The 21285-nt window shown below is 35.5% G+C and overlaps 1 protein-coding gene and 2 non-coding genes across 3 annotated transcripts; all 3 read left to right on the top strand.

Moving 5' to 3' along the window:
- Positions 1–274: 274 nt before the first annotated feature.
- Positions 275–346, top strand: Trnag-ucc (transfer RNA glycine (anticodon UCC)). The gene has a single exon. It is a non-coding gene; the product is annotated as a tRNA-Gly (tRNA).
- Positions 347–7853: 7507 nt separating this feature from the next.
- Trnag-ucc (transfer RNA glycine (anticodon UCC)) lies at positions 7854–7925 on the top strand. Its single transcript has one exon. It is a non-coding gene; the product is annotated as a tRNA-Gly (tRNA).
- Positions 7926–11595: 3670 nt separating this feature from the next.
- Positions 11596–18735, top strand: LOC140145895 (uncharacterized). Its single transcript, XM_072167612.1, has 2 exons — positions 11596–12372; positions 16387–18735. The coding sequence occupies exons 1-2, from the start codon at positions 11817–11819 to the stop codon at positions 16524–16526; spliced, it is 696 nt and encodes a 231-aa protein (XP_072023713.1). The 5' UTR covers positions 11596–11816; the 3' UTR covers positions 16527–18735.
- The last annotated feature ends 2550 nt before the right edge of the window (positions 18736–21285 follow it).

Below are 21285 nucleotides of genomic sequence, written 5' to 3'. Positions count from 1 at the left end.
TAGATATAATAGATTTTACATTATATCTTTCGAGATTCACATGACAATAGCAGCAGCAGGCCAACCCGTCAATTAAAGAAACATTCGCAGATTTTTAGGGAGTGCCGACTTAAAATATCCGCGCTAATAAAATAATGCTTGTCGGTTTTCCATGGTTACCACTCACCAGAAGCATGTAGGAAACCGGATATTAACAGCTGATGAATATACAGTCATGGTGCATAATCAGCAACCTTTGGCTTTATAAGCAAAAGTCTTCAAATTGTGCATTCAAGCGTCGGTGGTGTAGTGGTTAACATAGTTGCCTTCCAAGCAATTGTCCCGGGTTCGATTCCCGGCCGACGCAGTGCTTTTGCTTCTTTGAAATATCATGAATGATGAAAGTCTATTAGTTGGTATCAAATGGTTCCAGTTTGAATTATGATTTATCCAAACTTTTTTTCCATAAATGTTCTGTGCATAGTCAATTGAAAATATTAGAAAACTTGCATTCTCTGCTATCAGAGGTGTCGCGTCGGTGGTGTAGTGGTAAAACCAGAGAAGATGTATTAGGCTTCTCTGGATTAGCATAGTTGCCTTCCAAGCAATTGTACCGGTTTCGATTCCCGGCCGACGCAGTCTTTATTTAAGAAGCTGTGCTTTGCGTATTCTTGAGTGATTGATCGATTATGTTGCTTTCACATCAAAACGTCGAGGATCCTGAAAGAGAATTTGTAATCATTTTACATGATGCGGTAGTGAATATGATTATATTATCACGTTATTAAGTTTGGGTTAAAGTTTGGTAATTTTTGGTAACATTTTATATTGCTCAATGATGATGTAACCAGTGGTTAAATTTTACCTAAATAAATTAATAGTATTTATAATAATAATAATAATAACAATAATAATGATAATAATAATAATAATAATAATAATAATAATAATAATAATAATAATAATAATAATAATAATAATAATAGGCCTAATAATAATGATAATAATAATAATCTAATAATAATAGGCCTAATAATAATGATAATAATAATAATCTTCTACCAATCTGCACATCTGAATCCAGTCAGCCGCCATCCAGACCAGCCTGGGTTGGGTGATAAAGTGGTGCCAAGTTCTGCTCTTCTTCCCCAAATTGTCATATAAGTTCTCACCTTGCCCCTACTTTCTGGCAACCAGTACACTCAATCTGATTCTGTGCCAGAGTGTCACTATTCCCTCCACAATACACTCATATAAAGGGGGTCAGCATCCTGAAAATGTGGCTGTGAAACACCTCTACCACAGCAAAAAAAATGGCAAAATAGGATGAACTTGATGATCCTGCCAACACTTAGTTTAGGGGCTGTGTAATATTTACGGTGAGTGTCCGGCAATCACAACATTATGTCTTATATGTTAGAAAAATAATTATCAAGCACGAATCACATGGTTTTATTTAAAACAAACGCATATTAACCATAAAAACGAATAAAAACAGCAATCTCTCAACACGCGATATTCAAAGTTCCCGCGCCAAAATTTTCTAGAGCAGTGACGTCATGGTTATTTGTGCTCAAATGTCGTCAGGCTTCATTGAATTATTAGGACGTCATTGCTCTAGACAATTTCGGCGCGGTAATTTTGAATATCGCGTGTTGAGAGATGGCTGTTTTTATTCGTTTTTATGGTTTTAATATGACTTTGTTTTAAATAAAACCATGTGATTCGTGCTTGATAATTAATTTTCTAACATATAAGACATAATGTTGTGATTGCTGGACACTTCCTTTAAATAATCTGATCATGTCGACATCATATTCAATGTATACTTGTCAAGATTACTCACCAAGTAGACTTGACCAAGTCATTTCGGCATAAAGCAAATGAATCTTTAAATGTCCATACTCATCCGGACGATCGTAAAAATCATCCAAATTCAGATTTTGGTAGGCCTACCTTTGTCATTGTCATATGTGTTAACATAGCCTGCTATAGTGGTTCAGCCGAAAGCCGTCTATTTAAGACAAAATAAGGCATTTACATGAATCTGTAATTTATATAGGCCTATATACTGACAGTTTATAAATTAGCTACATGTATTTGAAGTACCATCTCCTGGAGGGCCGTGAAACGGCCTTAGGACTGGCGGATAGACTAAATCCATCAGTCTCCTAACCTATCCGCACGATCGCTTCTCTGTTTTAATTTATGTTTTCCGGAATCGAGAGTAGGTTTATTATAGTTTTCACATTCACACTTCGAAAGAATGACATCAAATTGTATTTGTATGATTTACACCCAAATTGGCATTCAAATTATGTTTAAGTTCACATTTGCATCGAGTCATGCTGCTGTATTGTCTTATCGTGATCTAATCATGATATAGCCTATAAGCCGCACATCGGTGCTGTGTGTTTCAGGTCTATTTCATACGTTATTTACAAATTGTAGAGTCGTTTGATCTTTGAATCTATTGTAGTCATCACGATCTAAGCAAGATTTGTTGGATAAAGAAAAATGTTTATTACTTTTTTGAAGTATACGTCAAATACCACTTCGCGTATCAGAGGATAGCATTCATTGCCTCGCGTAAACGTTGGAACGTCATATTCGTAATATCACGAATATGTGTACGTCAAACACGCTTACTGTCGTAGAAATCAGCGTGGTGTATCATTTACGAATGAATAAAACGCCGGAACTATGGCAAGCCACATCATTCATAAATGCGAGTTTTGCCCGCTATACTGGTCGAGGAGCCCGCTATACTGGTCGAGGAGCACGCTATACTGGTCGAGGAGCACGCTATACTGGTCGAGCAGCACGCTATACTGGTCGAGTTTTCACCACGCCGAACGGCGAGTTTTCACCACGCCGAACGGCGAGTTTCACAACGCCGAACGGCGAGTTTTTCTGACGTCGATCTAAAATACTTATAGTTCACGAAAAATACTACATGTAGGATTATAATAATGTTTAATAACAATTTTGGAAAACTTGTCTGCAATATTGTAACAGCCCACTGTTTTTGGCGCCAAAGTTGGACTCCCTAGCTTACTGAAAATTGGTCGCTCTATACCGGTACGTAAACGGAAAAATGATAGACCCTAAGGGTGGCGCCCGGGGCACACGTATTATTTGTATTGCTACTTGAACAATGTTCAGAATGTTGTATGAACGGGGTTCATTCATAGGATTTCGGGCATGATCGTTGATTTATAGGCCTACGAGTGTTTAAGCGATCATGTCCGAAATCCTATGAATGAACCCCTAAATCAATGTTAGTTGCAAATTCAATCAGTCAGGTTATTTATTAATGTTAGGCCTATTTATTGAAGATCGGGTTAAGTGTCAACCGGTATGCTCTGAAATTTGTTCATTTTTCGTGCGCACTCTTTTGCCCTTTAAACACCCCCCCCCCCCTCGGGTACTCACATGTATACGGGGATGTGCCGCCCATGGTTTTAGTCTCAATGGGTTTTAGTCTCATATAGGCCTATCTTCCTACTTTGTTTCCCCGGATAGTACTGCAGCATTACAAGGAAAGCCGCATTCAAAGACCACAAAAAATGTTTGGTTGTAGGCTACTTGTAGGGCCTACTCCACCGACCGATCCTAATGTGCAGGGCCTACCCATAATAGGCCTATATGTAGGGAGCACGGTGGCCTAGCGGAACGGGCACTGACTCATAATCGAAAGGTTGCGGGTTCGAGCCCCGTCGACGCCATCGTGTTGTGCCCTTGAGTAAGGCACTTTATCTCGATTACTCCTCTCCACCCAGGTGTTTATATGGGTAGCGGCATTCTTAAATGCTGGGAAGGTAACAGACTCGCTGTAGAGGAGGTGTAGCGATCCCCCTATAGCAAGATTACATGGAGGAGTCTGGCCCAATCGCCAATGAAAGAGATATGGGCACTCCGATCGCTGTTTATACAGGATCAACTCCTTTACCTTTACCCTTTTTTTATGTAGGCCTATTACGCCTATTTCTTTTAATCCAAAAATTAAAAGAGTCTATTTTTCTTTTCAAAAAAGAAAAATCCAGTTTTCCCAAAAAATGTGTTTTCCTTCAATAATTCAAAGCACATTCCTGACAAGCACTTTTTATTGTGTAATAAACATTTAGACCACATCAGAGAGGATGCCCACAATTAAGAATTAAAAATAAAATAATGAAAAATCATAAAAAAGTGAAATGTATATGATGATATTATATGATGTTATATAGGCCTACACTTGAAACCAAAATAAAGAAATACTTAAAGGGCCACATAAATAAGAATCACGAGCTATCTGGTCAAGAATGATAAGAGGAATACCGGTAACTAGAAAAGAGCGGCAACATTTTTACGTTAACTTATAGGCCTAATACGAAAAAGAAAAGAAGAACCTTTAAATTAAAACACAGCACAATTTTCTTTTAATTTCATTTGTGATATTTCCAATTTATTTTCCATTTTTACACATTAAACAGAACTTCAGTCACATTTTCAAAGGGCAAAACCTGATATATAAATGTAGGGCCTGTAATTTTTCATAGAGCGACCAATTTTCAGTAAGCTAGTGAGTCCAACTTTGGAGCCAAAAACAGTGGGTTGTAAAACACGATATTGCCTTCATATTGCAAAATTGTTTTTAAACATTATTATACTACGTGTAGGCCTATTATTATTATACTACGTGAATATTTTAGATCGACGTCAAAGAAAACTCGCCGTTCGGCGTGGTGAAAACTCGCCGTTCGGCGTTGTGAAACTCGCCGTTCGGCGTGGTGAAACTCGACCAGTATAGCGTGCTGCTCGACCAGTATAGCGTGCTGCTCGACCAGTATAGCGTGCTCCTCGACCAGTATATCGTGCTCCTCGACCAGTATAGCGTGCTCCTCGACCAGTATAGCGTGCTCCTCGACCAGTATAGCGGGCTCCTCGACCAGTATAGCGGGCAAATCTCGCATTTATGAATGATGTGGCTTGCCATACGGAACTGTCGTTTTATTATTACGATTGAAATATTAGTCGAACACGTATGCACAGTACGTACACGGCGTGCGGGATACATACACACACACCCCAGAGGATCGTACCGTATTACAACTGCGGGAGTATGCATGCATTGGCGTTAGTAGTAAATACCAATTTTCTATGATTTACCTCGCTTGTTCGGCTCAAAATTAAAAGGGCACATATCTGACAGTAAAAGTTAACATCTTATGGAAAATAAATACTAATCTATTTTTTACAGAAATGTTATAATTGGAATCTGCCAAATTTGTAGGACAACACTTCCCACGCTTACACAGAGCAATCAGTTTTGAATGAATGTCGTAAGTATTACGATATTCGCACACTTGTTTTGATCGTCTGAATCAGAGATTGCACTTCCCTGTCTGAATAGAGGGTTTTGGAATTTTTCTCCTATTCATTTGTCGGATTTCAAGGATTTTTGCCACTAGTTGACAAAAGATCATGACTTTCAAAATTTTAATTGTGTATTTTAGACATCTCTATCAAATTGCAAACAGAATCCATACATTTTTTAATAGGGGGGTACTCAATTGAAACCTGAATTGCCTTTTTAAGGGTAGACGAGATATTGTTGGTCAAAGCAACCTAAAAATCGATTTTCAGTATCTAGATCAATATATTATTGAAAATTAACACCTTGATGTTTTGCAAAAATTCATTCTACAAATCGTATACTCTGCAAACTTGCTTAATTTATTGTTGTTAATTAGTTATGTACGTTTTACGAAAGTGTTGTTGTTTCAGCCCTCTTCACAACGTAACTCAAGAACCGCAGCACCTATAAAAGTATATCTGTGATATTTTAGTTCTTCTACACGCTCGCTATGAATTGAGCAATGCAATTTTTGGCAAAGCTCACTACCATTCGTAAGATGCTGTGAACTACCAAATCACAACAGTTTAAAATAATTAATAACCTTAATTAGGAGTCCGAGATGGTTCTGTGTCATAAACTGGGGTACCTTAGTTGTGTTACATAGTAAAAAATTGAAATGTTTCAAATGTTTTACCTACAGGTCTCATTTGAAGCGGTTCATCCTTCTGTGCATTTTTTTGACACTTTTATTTTTATTTTATGAAAATCTGTTCAAAAATGGGAGAGTGCGGGAAATAAACCCCGCAAAGTAGGGGGGTATTTGACCCCCTCCTATTTCCACATATACAATAATTCTAAGCAAGTAGTAGTCTTTTAAATGACCTTATGTAATTAGTTACTTGGTTCGGAGGTCTGGCAGTTCATTTAGACATTTTTTATTAGATTCAAATTTTTAATGGGGGTTTTAGATCAAATTTCAGATATGATTCCCTCCCCCTAATCCGCCTCCCCAAATCCAAAATCACCCTTATTTTAAAACAGCATCTTACATGATAGAACAAATTAGCTTCCTTTTAAGGTGGTACTACACCCCTGGACAATTTTTTGTACCTATTTTTGCATTTTTCTCAAACATTATAGCGCATTGGTGAAAAGTAAGATATGTTTATTATAGGGGCAAGGACTACAACTACTGCACTGAAAATTCAGCAACTCAAGGCAAGTAGTTATTGATTTATTGATCAAATATTGGTTTTCCCTCATTTTTGACTGTAACTCCACAACTGCGGTTTGTGCTGAAATAAAATTTCCAGTGCAGTAGTTGTAGTCCATGCCCCTATAATATACATATTTTACTTGTCACCAATGCGCTATAATTTTTGAGAAAAATGCAAAAATAGGTACAAAATTGGCCAGGGGTGTAGTACCACCTTAAGACCTAAATGAATCTTCTAAGTGAAGGCATACTCAAGAAACAGTGTTTTGAAATGCATGCTGCACATCAAAATGTAACAAAACCACCTTTTTGCGGGGCACACCAGTTTATGACGCAGGACCAGATATATTAGACCGTACCCTCCCTCCTCAGTTCTGGGATTTTTTTAGACTTTGGAATGATTTATGAAATGTTCATACATAAATAAGTTTATTAGAGAACAAGGATCACTTCCAAGTCTTTTTGTGGTACTCTAGGGGGTTTATCCCTCAGAATCTCACATTTGACAAAAAGGGGGCATCACCGTTTCTTCGAGCGCTGTTGGAAAAGACCAAAAACTACCGTGACAGTGCTCATTTTACATTGGATTGGGAAAAAAACCTCTCCCTCATCCATTCTTGAAAATCCTCTGGACGAGAACCAAAACATTAATTTTATGCCTTATAGTACGGTAAGTATATGTTATGTATGAGTTGGACTATGTACCATTATCTTGTTCCGTAGCAGTAAAACAACTAGTACTTGCTTTTAAGCTGTTGTTTTGAGAATTCCCTAATACACCTTCATTGGCATCATTGTCTAACAATTTTCATCATAAATGTCATGTTTTAATTCAAAGTGTACCAAACCCATTTTAGCATTAAAATTGCAATTTTCGCGTGCATTCATCCAGGTACTAGTACTATATGGTATAATTAATGTATATTGAAAATATATTGAAAATATATGACTTGAAAATTTTTATTTAAAATTCCATAAAATCCCTGTCATCAAGAATATCATATAAATTTAAAAACCAAACCATGCGATTTAAAGGCCTACTTTCCATGCTTTTGTATTATTTATTGAAACCTTGAATCTATATTAAATTCTCTCCTAAAAGTCTGGAAGAAATGTGTATTTTATGTGCATGCCTGTGTGAAATAATGCTTGTCGGGTTCCCATGGTTACTTACAAGTAACTTTCTTCCAGGGTGTCAGGTCAATTGAGGTCACCACTCACCAGCAGCAGGAAACACGATAAACAGCTGATAAACACATGCTGCATAATCAGCAAACTTTGAGATTATATACAAAAGTTTTCTCATAACGATTTCAAGCGTCGGTGGTGTAGTGGTTAACATAGTTGCCTTCCAAGCAATTGTCCCGGGTTCGATTCCCGGCCGACGCAGTAGTTTTGCTTTCCTAAATTTCATGAATGATGAGATAAAAAGTTGATTCAGAAAGAAATTCAGATGGAATTATGGTTTATCTTTTTTTTTTTCTTCTTCTTCTTCTTTTTTCCCTTTATTTAGCAAACACGCATTATAGTATTTGCTTGGTCTAGTCTGATCATAATAATAGAGTCGCATATAATTTCTGGACTATGGAAAGCAGCTTTATAATAGTGCATCATACATCTCATGGGGGGGGCATTAGGTCAAATAAAAACGTCCCCTCCAGCTTCCTTTTTTGATTCTTTGAGGTTTCTTCAATTATATTTTTAAGTTTTGAAATTCAGTTCAACTTTTCCAAAAATATGTCTAGAAAGTTGAAATGATTTTCATAGCCTTGCTATACATGACACACTTTTGGAAGGTTTGTGATCATTGTAGGGGGGCTATACCTCTCAGAACAACAAAATAAAAATACCTCTTTTTTCCAGGCATTATTGTTTACGCTAAAACAGCTCTAAGATTTTGCAATAAAAACTAGAAAATAAAAAGCCCCTTTTCGAAAACCCGGACGTGATGATATTTTTTATTGTGGCCTGAGGGACCGTTCACAAACACTTGTTGGGGAGGCTGATGAAAAACATTTCATCGCGAAAATGTTTCAGGCCCCTTTTCAGATCTCAAAATTTCAGCCCCCCCTTTTAACATGAAAAATTATGGGTCAACCCCATAGAAAAGCATATAAACTCAATTTCCCCGGGTGTGGTCAATTTTTTTTTCAGGGCCCCCCTTAGGAGGGTCAAAACTTTTAAGTCCCTCCCCCTTTTTTTGCATCAGGCTCCCCTTAACAAGTGTTTGTGAACGGTCCCTTATGTGCATATGAATTTAAGATATGGTGAAACGTAAACCTGCTTGTACATTTTGTCTGTCAGAAGCATTAGTGGTGTAGTAGTAATTATACTTGCTCAAGAAATTGTCCCGGGTTCGATTCCCGGCCGATGCCAATCTGTTTTTTCATAATTGTTAGTATGTTGTTTTCATAATTTTACATCGAAATGAAGAGGATACAAAGTAATAAAAGATTAAACGCTAAACCGTATTGGTAAATATTTTGTTTTCATTTTGAATAATACAAAATTATAGACGCTCTAAGTTTAATTATAGTTTTGTAACTTGAAATAATATTTAAAAATAAACCACACATAGTCCTACAATAATTTTCTTACTATATATAAGTTTACAACAATGTTTAACCATGAAATTTGTATATGGCCTATTGGCCTAATCCCAGAAATAACAATCATTCAGCTACATTCATTCAATATTTTCAAAGTGCAAATAAGATAACCCTACCCCATTATTTGCATATTGGGGATAATGGAAATGAAGCATCTGCCAAAATTTAGAAAAAATATATCCGCTTCAATATGAAAATGTCTCTTCGTGATTTTGTCGTTTTGTGTCTATTTTGCATGACAGGCCTACTGATGTAATTGCTATGAATAATGTTATTATTGGTAATATACTAATAACATTAACAAAATTGTTAATTAGTCAAATGGTGTAGAGTGATAAACAATCAGTGTACAAACGGTAGCAGGGCGGAGGTAATTTGTGCCGTCAACGATCAATCAAGTCACTGCCATTCACTACTAAATATCAAAACAATAATATACCTATTGTGTTTATATAGCCATTTCTGATTGGCTGGTTATAGTACAATAGGTCTCGGTCTGGCAACCACAAGGAAAACAAATTGAGTCAACCAAAGGTTATGGTGCATGTAACTTGTGCTCAACTTTTACGCCCAATTGGTCAAAAATCCACTGCAGATAAATGAACAATTAAGGGATCTGGAATGAGCGTTTGGACAGTATTTTTGTGGGACATGAGAGCACATCAGACATATCGAATTGCATGCTGAATATGAAGAATGTCTTTCTGATATCAAATAATTTTCATTTTTTTAAATTTACGAAATAATACAAATTTTATGACAAATTATTAAAATTTGATATTTTTCACATTTTGATATATAACAGTCCTCGAAGTAAATTTTATAAATCTAATGATATATTCTTAAAAGTGTATGTAGCTGGGAGGAAAAGCCGACGATCAATTGAAAATTTTGACCTTTCATATTGAAGATATGGATTTTTCCCCAAAAGACCTCATTTTTTTTTTGCTGTTTTGGGAAAAAATCCATATCTTCAATACAAAAGGTCAAAATTTTCAATTGATCATCGGCTTTTCATCCCACCTATACATACACTTTAAGAATAAATCATCAGATTTATAACGTTTACTTCGAGTACTGTTAAATATCAAAAATATCAATTTTTAATTGCGAATTTCAAAAAATCAAAATTATTTGATATCAGAAGGGCATTCTTCGTATTCAGAATGCAATTCGATATGTCTGATGTGCTCTAATGTCCCACAATAAATACTGTCCAAACGTTCATACCCCACCCGGTACCCCTTAAGGCAAATTCAAAATTGCTCAGAACAGAATCTCATTTGCATTCTTAAATATGAGACAAATTGGATGCTTCATTTTGCAGAAACTTGGAGTGTTGCAAAGTTTCTTTTTGCATCTTATCTTCTCTGATTTTAGGCCTACCAGAAAAATAAGTGAAAATGGCTAAAAAGAGCTCATTAATATGAATTTTCTCCAACACTATCAACTGGTAAAACTCAGCCTTTAAAGCAATTACCATTCGTTTGTATCAGTTGAGAGTCTAAAACTTTGTGTCTACCTGTCCCTGTTGTCAGTTTAGTAATTAAATTAGTACAGTTTTAGTCCCATTTGCATATAAATACCTGGCTCAAAATTCAAAAAGTATATTTCTCATCTTGTAAACTTCTGACCTAAGTTGTCTAGCCACCCGCTCTAAGTTCTAATTCGTTAGCAATTTAGCATAATAAAATCTGAGGCTAAATACATATTCAAAATGGGTATAATCAAATTGGGTAAATGTATTCAAATCAGGTAAATATATTCAAATTTGGTAAATATATTCAAATTTGGTGAATATAATATTCAAATTGGGAGAATATTCAAAGTACAAATCGAAATTTTGATTCCAAGATTTTGCCGTTGTTGTTTATTCCAGCGCCTCACCGCGCCCAATTTCGGCAACACTGCTAATTATATTGGTTCTGGCATACAACCATTTGAAAGAGCTCCATTCAGTCCATTGTTGAAGGAGTTCGTATGAATGATTGATCAATGACAGTAGTGTGTTGAAATACTGCATGGGAAAATACCTGAATTTTATATACAGACAATCATTTAATTTTATTGCATTATCGCATTAATATTTCTGCGGAACAAACATATTCAATGTAACCTACGAAAGGATTTTTTATAGGAGATTATAGTTTAATGCAGATGCGTCTGGAAGGAGTTTGAAGGAGATGTTGGACAGTTTGAATGTGTACAATCAAAGGAGGACGAAAACAACGGAATTAGTCATCCACACAACAACTTTATACATTTATCTATTTTCGATAAATCAATATTGATACTATCAATGGGTCAGTTATGTGGAATTTGCACCCATTTAAGAATGGATTATTGATAAGCCAGTTGGCGTGTTGCTCTTGTAATCACATTGTTGACACACGGATGTTTCGGCAGATAATTACATTATTGCAGAAGGACATCAAGCTAGTCAGTAGTCACATCATTCGGAAACCGGCATTGGACAGTATACGTGTGTTTGTATGAACTAAGGATGTGTTTATTCTGCTGTTACTGAGGTGTATAACTTATACAATAATAAATCGAATTTATTACCAGACTGCAGAGTAATTCTTTATCGTGGTAGGACCTCATACTGTGTATAATAAAGAAAGTAACTCGAGTATTAAAGGTTGACTGTTTACTGTTGGCCGCTGATGAAATGGCTCCTGAACACAACATGACAGACGTAATGAAGTCGGAACCAAGCGACGAGATTGAAGCTGAAAAGCCATCCTCACCACAAATGGCGGATAAATCACTTCATCAACAAGACGGTACTACAACACCAAAACAGACTTTACAGATTGATTCTGTAGAACAAGATGATGTTTTTAATGAAACAGACGGTTTGAATTCAAATAGGACAGAAAGTACTGCTACGGACGATAGTGGTATAGCTGCCGAATTCGACTACCAAAATTTATTAGACAATGATGACAATGAATGTGTATTGGGGAATTCTCAAAACAACAGCTTAAAAGCAAGTACTAGTTGTTTTACTGCTACGGAACAGGCCAATGGTACATCTACAGAAAGCAGCCCAACTCATACAGAACATAATAATATTAATGGTGGTCATGTATCTCGGACTCCTACCAAGACAAGGCTATCTACTGAAGACGAGAGTAATCTGTCACCACGTCAAAGATGGTGGAGTCCGCATAGGGCGTTGTGCTCGGAGAGTTTGGAGAGTATTGCTGAAGAAAAAAGAAAAAGTAAGTATAAAAATATTTAAATATATTGATTACGGTTATTTCTGCGTTATAAACACAAAACACGATTTTTTAAAGCCTGTTCTGCTTTCAAAATACATAAACAAAGCAAGTCAAACACGGAAGCAAACAAAAGAATGAAAATATAGCTAAAGTTTATAATCAATTTATGGTAGTGACAATCTTTTCTGTTCATATTATGCTTATCAAACTTTTTTTCAAAAAAAAAATCAATTGTGATGATTCTGAAATGTAATTTTAGTTTGTAAAAAAAACATGTAACATATTTACAAAAATTATATTTAAGGAATTGCAATTTCTCATGTTGAATGAATGATAAGCAGACCTGAAACTTTTCCTCTTTTCAGCTGATTTCCTCTTTTTTTATTCCTGAAATTTACGTGTTTCAAATGGCTCAATTAGCCCAATTTGAGCCATTTACGCTGTTTTTCAGCATTTTCAGCCACCCCCTTTTTTTTTTTTTTTTTTTTTTTAATATAAAGACCCTGTTTCAGGTCTGGATTAGGCAGATATATACCACGTGCATCACGTAGACCTATCATGCTTTATATTATATTGCCTTTTCAATTTAAAATATTCAAACAACCTTGTTTTATTCGTTAATTTTCATTCTGTAATTATCCGAGCATTTTTTTTTTAATGTTCACCATCTTGTCATAAAAATGGTATATGACCATCAAAATGGAATAGGACATTATTTTAATTAAAATGAAATTACTGCTTAACTACGATCATGTGTGGCAGCTTAAAACAAAAATATCACCGTTGTTCTACAAAAGATGAGATAATTTATCAACTGTGACATCTGAAATTTGTAATTTAAAATACTAGATTAATCAAATACAGCTGGTCGCAACAGATAAAACTCGCCCCATAGATAAATAATATTGATATGCATTTTATACTGTAGCCAGAGAAGATGGGAATAGAAAATGTCAGCAGCCAGTAATATGCCCATTTTAATACTTTAAGGGGGTACTACACCCCTCGATAAATTTGTGTCTATTTTTGCATTTTTCTCAAAAACTAATAACACAGTGGTAACATAAGTTATGTATATTATAGGGCAAGAAATCCAATTACTACACTGAATTTCAGTGACCCAAGACAAGCGGTTCGTTATTTATGATAAGAAATAAGGTACCGCTAGGATATACCTCGTTTCCTATCATATATATTGAACCGCTTGTCTTGAGTCACTGAAATTTCAGTGTAGTAATTGGATTTCTTGCCCCAATAATATACATAACTTTTGTTACCAGTGGGTTATTATTTTTTTGAGAAAAATGCAAAAATAGTCACGAATTTACCACAGGGGTGTAGTACCCCCTTAATCTGATTTATTTGCATGGATTCTTGCAACATTTATGATTAAATTGATTAACCCCCTCCTCGAGTGGTATAGATTTTGAGTTGTCTTGTCAAAATACAAAAATGTCATTTTCTTCCAAAATATAAATAAAGTTTAAGCTACATGGAAACCCATTCAAATTTATATAGGGTTTAAGTGGAGTCGGAAATACATGTCTTGAACATGAACAATAAGGCTCAAAATTATTGAAAGGGAATAATATTTTTATTGATAACTAGAGTACCAGCATATGTATAGAGTTCATTGATTTAATATTGGGTGGAGGCCGTTATAGCGTATTGATGACTCAGTGAGAGTAAGTGCATCTTCACTGGTAACCAGCTTTGAAGACATTGCTCATTGGTAATTTGATTGACAATTATGCATTATTATGGCAACGACAAGATGTTGTTTATACATATACCACCCACCCATTTATCATGTTTTATATGTAAAATTAATTAGTTGACGGTGTCATCTTGGCTTTGAAATATTAAAGCCAGTTTAATTTTTGTAGTTGAACGCATGGATCAAACGAGACCAAGAATGAGCTATTCAGAAAATGCGTGCAAACCTCATAGATGAGTACATTCTCAGTAAAAGAAATGTTTGGATTTCCAGTTGCCAATGTTACTTGAAAAGCAGACCCTGTTGAAAAGTTTTGAAATACAATAAAATATATATACAAATCACGGTATTGTCCAAAATTAGCCAATCAAATTTAGGATTTCGAACAGCTATATTTTACAAAATATAGGCCTACATAATATTAGCTTGCCAATGATATATATGATGTTGTTTTTGCAATAGACCTGCCCTTTAAGGATTTATTTTTAAATACTTGTAATTTAGAGTGTACCTACTACAGTTATCATTTGCCAGTGTATCGCCCATTTTAAAAAGTCAAAATAATTTGATATCAGAAGGATCCTGATGTGCTCTCATTTCCCATAAAAAATACTGTGCAAACCTTGCTATCCGATCCCTTAAACAAGTTCTATTTAGGTATGAATCACTTGCAAGTGTTTTTGTGGAACTCTAATCAGGGAGCCTAACCCCAGATAATTTTGAATAAAAAAGAACCTCATCGTTTTGCTGCCAGGTGCCGAAAACTGTTCCAGTGCCAAGAGTACATGAAAATGAAATCTTCTAAATTGTGTTACGGGATGGGGTATGAACGTTTGGACAGGATTTATTGTGGGACATTAGAGCACATCAGACATATCGAATTGCATTCTGAATACGAAGAATGTCCTTCTGGTATCAAATAATTTTGATTTTTTGAAATTCGCAATGTAATACCGTACACATTTTATGGCAAATGATTAAAAATTGACATTTTTTATATTTAACAGTACTCGAAGTAAACTTTATAAATCTGATGCTTTATACTTAAAGTGTATGTAGGTGAGATGAAAAGCCGACGATCAATTGAAAATTTTGACCTTTCGTATTAAAGATATGGATTTTTTTCCCAAAACACCAAAAAAATAGGTCTTTTGGGGAAACAAATCCATATCTTCATTATGAACGGTCAAAATTTTCAATTGATCGTCGGCTTTTTCTCCCAGCTACATACACTTTAAGAATATATCATTAGATTTATAAAATTTACTTCGAGGACTGATGTTATATATCAAAGATGTGAAAAATATCATATTTTAATAATTTGTCATAAAATTTGTATTATAGGCCTACATGATATGTTATGAAAATCGACTTTAATCTTTAGACATGTTTATAGTAGAAAATTGTCAGAATCAGCGTGCTTCACAATTCGCATTAACTGACTTGTAAATTGCTGTAGGACAGACGTGACTCAAATTTTGATTTTGTTAAAAGTCAAGAATTAAGAGACACGAACACCGCAAGCTATGCATGTAAAATGGGAGCAGAAGATTGAACAAAATATTTGCTTCGAACAAATGAACGGTTTTGTGGTATCATCTTTGACAATGCAAGATTCTTGGTCATTATATAGGCCTAATTAGATAAGGTTGATTTAATAAATAATCATAAATGGCTGTTATTTCCTGTTTCCATTTTATGTCTTTATTATGTTGAAGAGTTCAGTAACCGATCTTTTGAATAAAATGGACAAGTGGCATGTACATGCGATCAAAGAAATGGTTTTAATGAATATGGACCAATAAATGCAATTTTTATTTGGTATACATGATGATTGTGCACCACAGTGCATGTACACGTATTTCAGATTTTAGTAACTTCCAAAATAAGGCTAAAATAGTCCTATAAATCCACTTTTTTGCTTCAATATAATTTGTTCATTTCTTTCTTGATGATATATTTTAAATCAATTAATTAAATTTCATTTAATAATTATTTGATTCATGAATATGTATAATTATGTATTTGTTAATTTATTTGTATTTGTTTGTTGATTCGTGTTTTATTTTGTATATTTTTATGTTTTTTGTTTGTATACATGTATGTTTGTAAAGATTATCATATGATCAGGAAGTGCTGTAAAATTTATTTATTTATTTGTTTTCTACAATCAACTTTACGTCCAACTACCTCCTTTTGAAGATATACGTGTATTTTATAATAATAATAATCAAAGATAAGGATTGCCATACTTATTGAATTTGGTATTCCTCTTCGTTTCTCCCACCTCCTTACAGGGTCCAAAGGGGACATTGGAAAACGTACTGCCTGGCTGAAAGAAAGGACGGATTCCGCCTTGGAAAAAAGTGCTTTAGTCCGGAAACGATCAGCAGAACTGATACAGACTGGGAAACGTCTACGCAATGAACAAATGTAAACATGTTAATGATGTGTATAGACGTTAACCAAGACAGGATGCTTCTTGTTGTCAAGGATAATAAACAAGATTTACTCATTTGTTATGCAAATTGTATCCAAACAAATGGACCGAGTGCAATGTCATTGATATAAACAGAGAAGATGGGCGTTTTCTCCGAAAAGAAGACCTGCGAACTTTAATTCAAAGCACATATGCTGATTAAGGGCACGTTTCAAAAAGTAGACGCTTGAATTGAATTAAAGAGACAGTTTCTTGAAGAAGTTAATTTATAACATTCAATAAGACGGATATAAGTTTTTGACCTAGGCACAAAATAGTCTCGGACATAAAAGACAATTCAGCGATTTGCTGAAGCAGAACCTTAACAATAACCAAAATTCAGATTTTTGTATTTTTGGAATATATAGACAGTATATACCGTACCGAAGCGGATAGATGGTGAATATAAATTACCTTATCTTTCTCAAATCAAACCATAATAATCGACATGAAACACATGATATAATAGCTTAATTTAACATTTTGGAAATCTCACCATTTTTCGTGTAAATTGCCAAATCTTCCTCAAATCAAGAAATATGGAATTTAGTTAGGTATAGAAATGTTTAACGCTTTGAATGTAGTGCTATAGTTTCATCAAGAAATTGTCTTTTTTTTAAGTGAATTTAAATAACGATAGTTTTTGTGCGTATAGTTTTTATTACTGGCAAACACTATATGCTTTTAACACGTTTTCTTCTACATCGCTTTATTAAACTATCACGGAACACCTCGGGGAAGATCCCTTATGAAGATTCCTTTTCTCATATGAAGGCACCAGCCGAAATGACCGTATGAACAGAACTGTAAACTCCTGGTGGATGGACATGATGGATGATGCTACTCATCGCGTATTTCCTCTCGCTGAATATTTAGAAAAGTAGGCATTACAAGCATCATTAATTGAATTTTTGTAATTGAGTCAGGTGGGAAGCAGATGTTTAAGGTTAGCAACTATTTTAAACTATTGCGATTTGGTAGTTTACAGCATCTTGCGAATGAGCTTTGGCAAAAATTGCATTGATCATTTCATAGCGAGCGTGTAGAAGAATTCAAATATGACAGATATACTTTTGTAGGTCCTGTGACTCTTGAATTATGCTGTAAAGAGGACTGTAACAACAACACTTTTGTAAAACGTACAAAACTCATTAACAACAATAAATCAAGCAAGTTTTCAAAGTTTATAATCAAAAGTGTTATTTTTCAATAATACATTGATTTAGATAATGTCTACCCTTAAAAAAACCCAGATGAGCCTACATATAAATTTGTTTTGACCAGCATGCATTTTGTAGTGTATAAAATCCGTCTGTTTAAGATGTGTAACGTCTGTTTTGCCGGCCTCTTTTGATATTACGTCATTCGATCATTTCTAAAGTCTAATTATATATAATGTAATTCCATAAGCAGATTACTCTTTCTGATGAAAAAATATTTTTTTCATAAGCAGATTACTCTTTCTAATGAAAAAATATTTTTCAAAAAGAGTAGGCCTATAATAACGTTTAAATCAGAGAAGATGAGAATATGTCTGGTTAAAATCGATTTAACATGTTAACTGTCGAGAAAGACTTTTCAAACGTTCTATTCAAGAAGTCACAATGTATAAAATTAAAATATATATTAGCCTATGTTACAATGCTTTGTGCATGGCTTTTTTCCTTTTTTTTTTTTGAACACGGTTTTATTGGTACCCGTTTTGCGCCTCTTTGAAAATGTTTTATGATTGCTTAATGCTCTATCAACATGATCAAGACCAAAAAGGATTTGGAAAAAAGTTTGCTTATATCTGGTATAAATAATAACATTTTATTAAGCATACAATCTTCTGAAAAACCGACATGGGAGGAATGAGTCTTTGGTAACAGATTTTGATAAAATTCAGAGCTCAAGTGGGAGCTCCGTATCCTAAAACAGGGGTCTTTCCTGGACCGGGTAAGCCATCCACGTGTTACTTTTTATTAGAAATGTTGCGGAGATTTTTCTTGTCGACTACTTTGTATCCATGTGACCACCATCGGCCAAACCCATAAGGCATATTTATATTTTTATATAATATATAGTTAAACATGTTAAAGGTAAACTCAGTATCTGTCTCTGACAAATGATAAATATTGACACACGTTTTGGTTCTTAATAATTAAAACGATTGGATGTCAAAAGACTTAGCGTTGTGTATTGCTATTATTTAAGTTGTTGAATATTATGGTCATGCATTAGGGGCTGTTTAATAATTATGAATCCCCCGGGGGTAACATTTTCGAACGGCCCGCTTTTTCTCCTCTCGGCCTGCCACTGAAAATCGCTAACCCCCTCTCGTCCCGCCAAAAATCGTTGCTTCCCCGGCCCCCCCCCTTTGCACCGTATATGAAAAAGCCTTGGCCACAGTATGAGCATAAAAGTGGTAGCATGAAGAGCAACACTATTTTACTGCATGACCTAAGTTAGGCAAGCATGGAAAAAACCCATATTGATTTCCATTGTTAGGGACCGTTCATAAACACTTGTTAGGGGGCCTAAGGGGGCCCTAAAAAATGACCACAAATTTTCCTTGAAAAATTGAGTTTATATGCTTTTCTATGGGGTTGACCCATAATTTTCATGTCAAAAAAAGGGGGGGGGGGCCCTGAAATTTTTGAGTACTCGAAAGGGGGGCCCCGAAAAATTTTCGCGATGATTTTTTTGCATCAGGCCCCCAAGAAGTGTTTGTGAACGGTCCCTTAGGAATTCCCCTGCACATCGATAAAATGAGTTTTGGTGAGTTTATTATTATCTTGGATCAAAAAGTGCCACCTTTTGCTATCCACTAATAAACATCAATTTTATATCATTAAGATAAATTTCTCAAGTGTTTATTGCAATGCGAAGAAAAATGTTAGCATGTTCCAGTGAAATGTTATGAAATTATTTATCAAATAATTTGCAGCGTAGACCACTCGTGGAGGCAGTCTAAAGCAGATGACCTCATGGCGCATACCATGCTCACTCACACACAGTGAGAGGTCAGTCACCGGGCTATTGTCAGTAGCCTTAGTCGGATGTTCCTCGGCCCATTATGCATCTCAAAACTATTACAGGTCGGAACAAAATGGCCACACGGGGGGCGCATTCACCGACATAAATGTTCAGGGAATAAAAGGACGGTATCGAGTAAGTGTCATTCAAATTACACAAAATGTGACTAACAATTGACAAATGAGGACCGTGGAATTTAGACTTCGGCCCCTTGAAGCTGGTCAGTAGAAACAAGTCACTGCCCTCACTCACCCCCGATGAAAAACTGCAGAATCTATATAATAATACTGGTAGTCTTGTCTGTCCGCCTATTTTCTCGGAGACTGGAGGTCGCACGTTCCTCAAACTTGGTGGGTGGGTGCAGCTTGACCCCACACAGAACAAGTTTGTATTGGTTAGTGGGTCAAGGTCACCCAAGGTCATCTAGGGGTCATCTGAGGTCAAATTAGCAAAAACTGTCGTATGGGCATGAAACTTGGTGGGTACAGTAAACATTTAGAGCCAGAATTTTTGAAGGTCATTTTGGGGTCACCCAGGGGTCATTTTAGGTCAAATAACTTAAAACTATCGTATGATGGGCATGAAACTTGGTGGGTACAGTAAACATTTAGAACCAAATTTTTCGAAAGTCATTTTGGGGTCATCCGGGGTCACCTGAGGTCAAATAACTTAAAACTGTCGTATGGGCATGGAATTTGGTGGGTACAGTCAGCATTTAGAGTCAAATTTTTGGAAGGTCATTTTGGGTCATCAGGGGTCATCTGAGGTCATATTACTAAAAACTGTCGTATGGGCATGAAACTTGGTGGATACAGTCAACATTTAGAGCCAAATTTTGGAAGGTCATTTCGGGGTCACCAGGGGTCATCCGAGGTCAATTTAGTAAAACTGTCGAACGGGCATGAAACTTGGTGGGTACAGTCACCATTTCGAGCCAAATTTTGGGAAAGTCATTTAGGGGTCACCAGGGGTCACATGAGGTCAAATACTAATAAGTAAAAATTGTCGGATGGGTATGAAACTTGGCGGGTACAGTGACTACAGTCACAATCAGTCAGGTAATCCAGCCGAGAACCGCCAAATACGGGTAACCGCCTAGTAATTATTATTTCCTTGGACCGAGTAAGTGGGCATACACTCAAAAATGTTGGCGTAAGAACATTGAATTTACTGTATGAAGCGAATTTTTACCCTATTGCTAGGCACTCTAGGCCGCACCGATGTACAAAAAAGTATTATAAAGAACGATTCATACGATGGCGTCGTATAATGGTACCTCTTTGACGTGTATAGCAAGTTAGTTACAGCAGTAACTGGAACAATTTCACGAAAGGACAAAGCTTGTGTAACAAGGCCAATTTATACTACATCACATGACAATGTCGTATGCATTTATTTATTCTGTTACGACGGGGAGGCTTGACCGTATTTGCCGGGAGCGTAGATGAATTTATTTATTCTGTTACGACGTAGATTTTTATGTATTTTTTGTGTACTTTCAGCCAATTTTTGACATTATTATGTTTCGATGAGTCCAAGTGTGGGAAAATATTGGATCCAAAACATAATAATGATAAAATTGGATGCTTTACGCCCAATATTTATTGGTCTCGCTATGAGTTTTAAAATATTGGACTCGACTACGTCTCGTCCAATATTTTAAAACTCGTAGCTCGACCAATAAATATGGGCTCAATCG

Source organism: Amphiura filiformis, chromosome 2, assembly GCF_039555335.1.
Source record: "Amphiura filiformis chromosome 2, Afil_fr2py, whole genome shotgun sequence".
In the NCBI taxonomy this organism is placed as follows: Eukaryota; Metazoa; Echinodermata; class Ophiuroidea; order Amphilepidida; family Amphiuridae; genus Amphiura; species Amphiura filiformis.
The sequence above is the reverse complement of the archived record's forward strand: the minus strand, read 5'-3'. Positions and strand labels throughout refer to the sequence as shown.

Excerpts from the sequence above, each read along its gene's own strand:
- LOC140145895 (XM_072167612.1), top strand. The coding sequence starts at position 11,817 with ATGGCTCCTGAACACAACATGACAGACGTAATGAAGTCGGAACCAAGC. Across the intron at positions 12,373-16,386 it reads TGCTGAAGAAAAAAGAAAAA|GGTCCAAAGGGGACATTGGA; the intron begins GTAAGTATAAAA and ends ACCTCCTTACAG.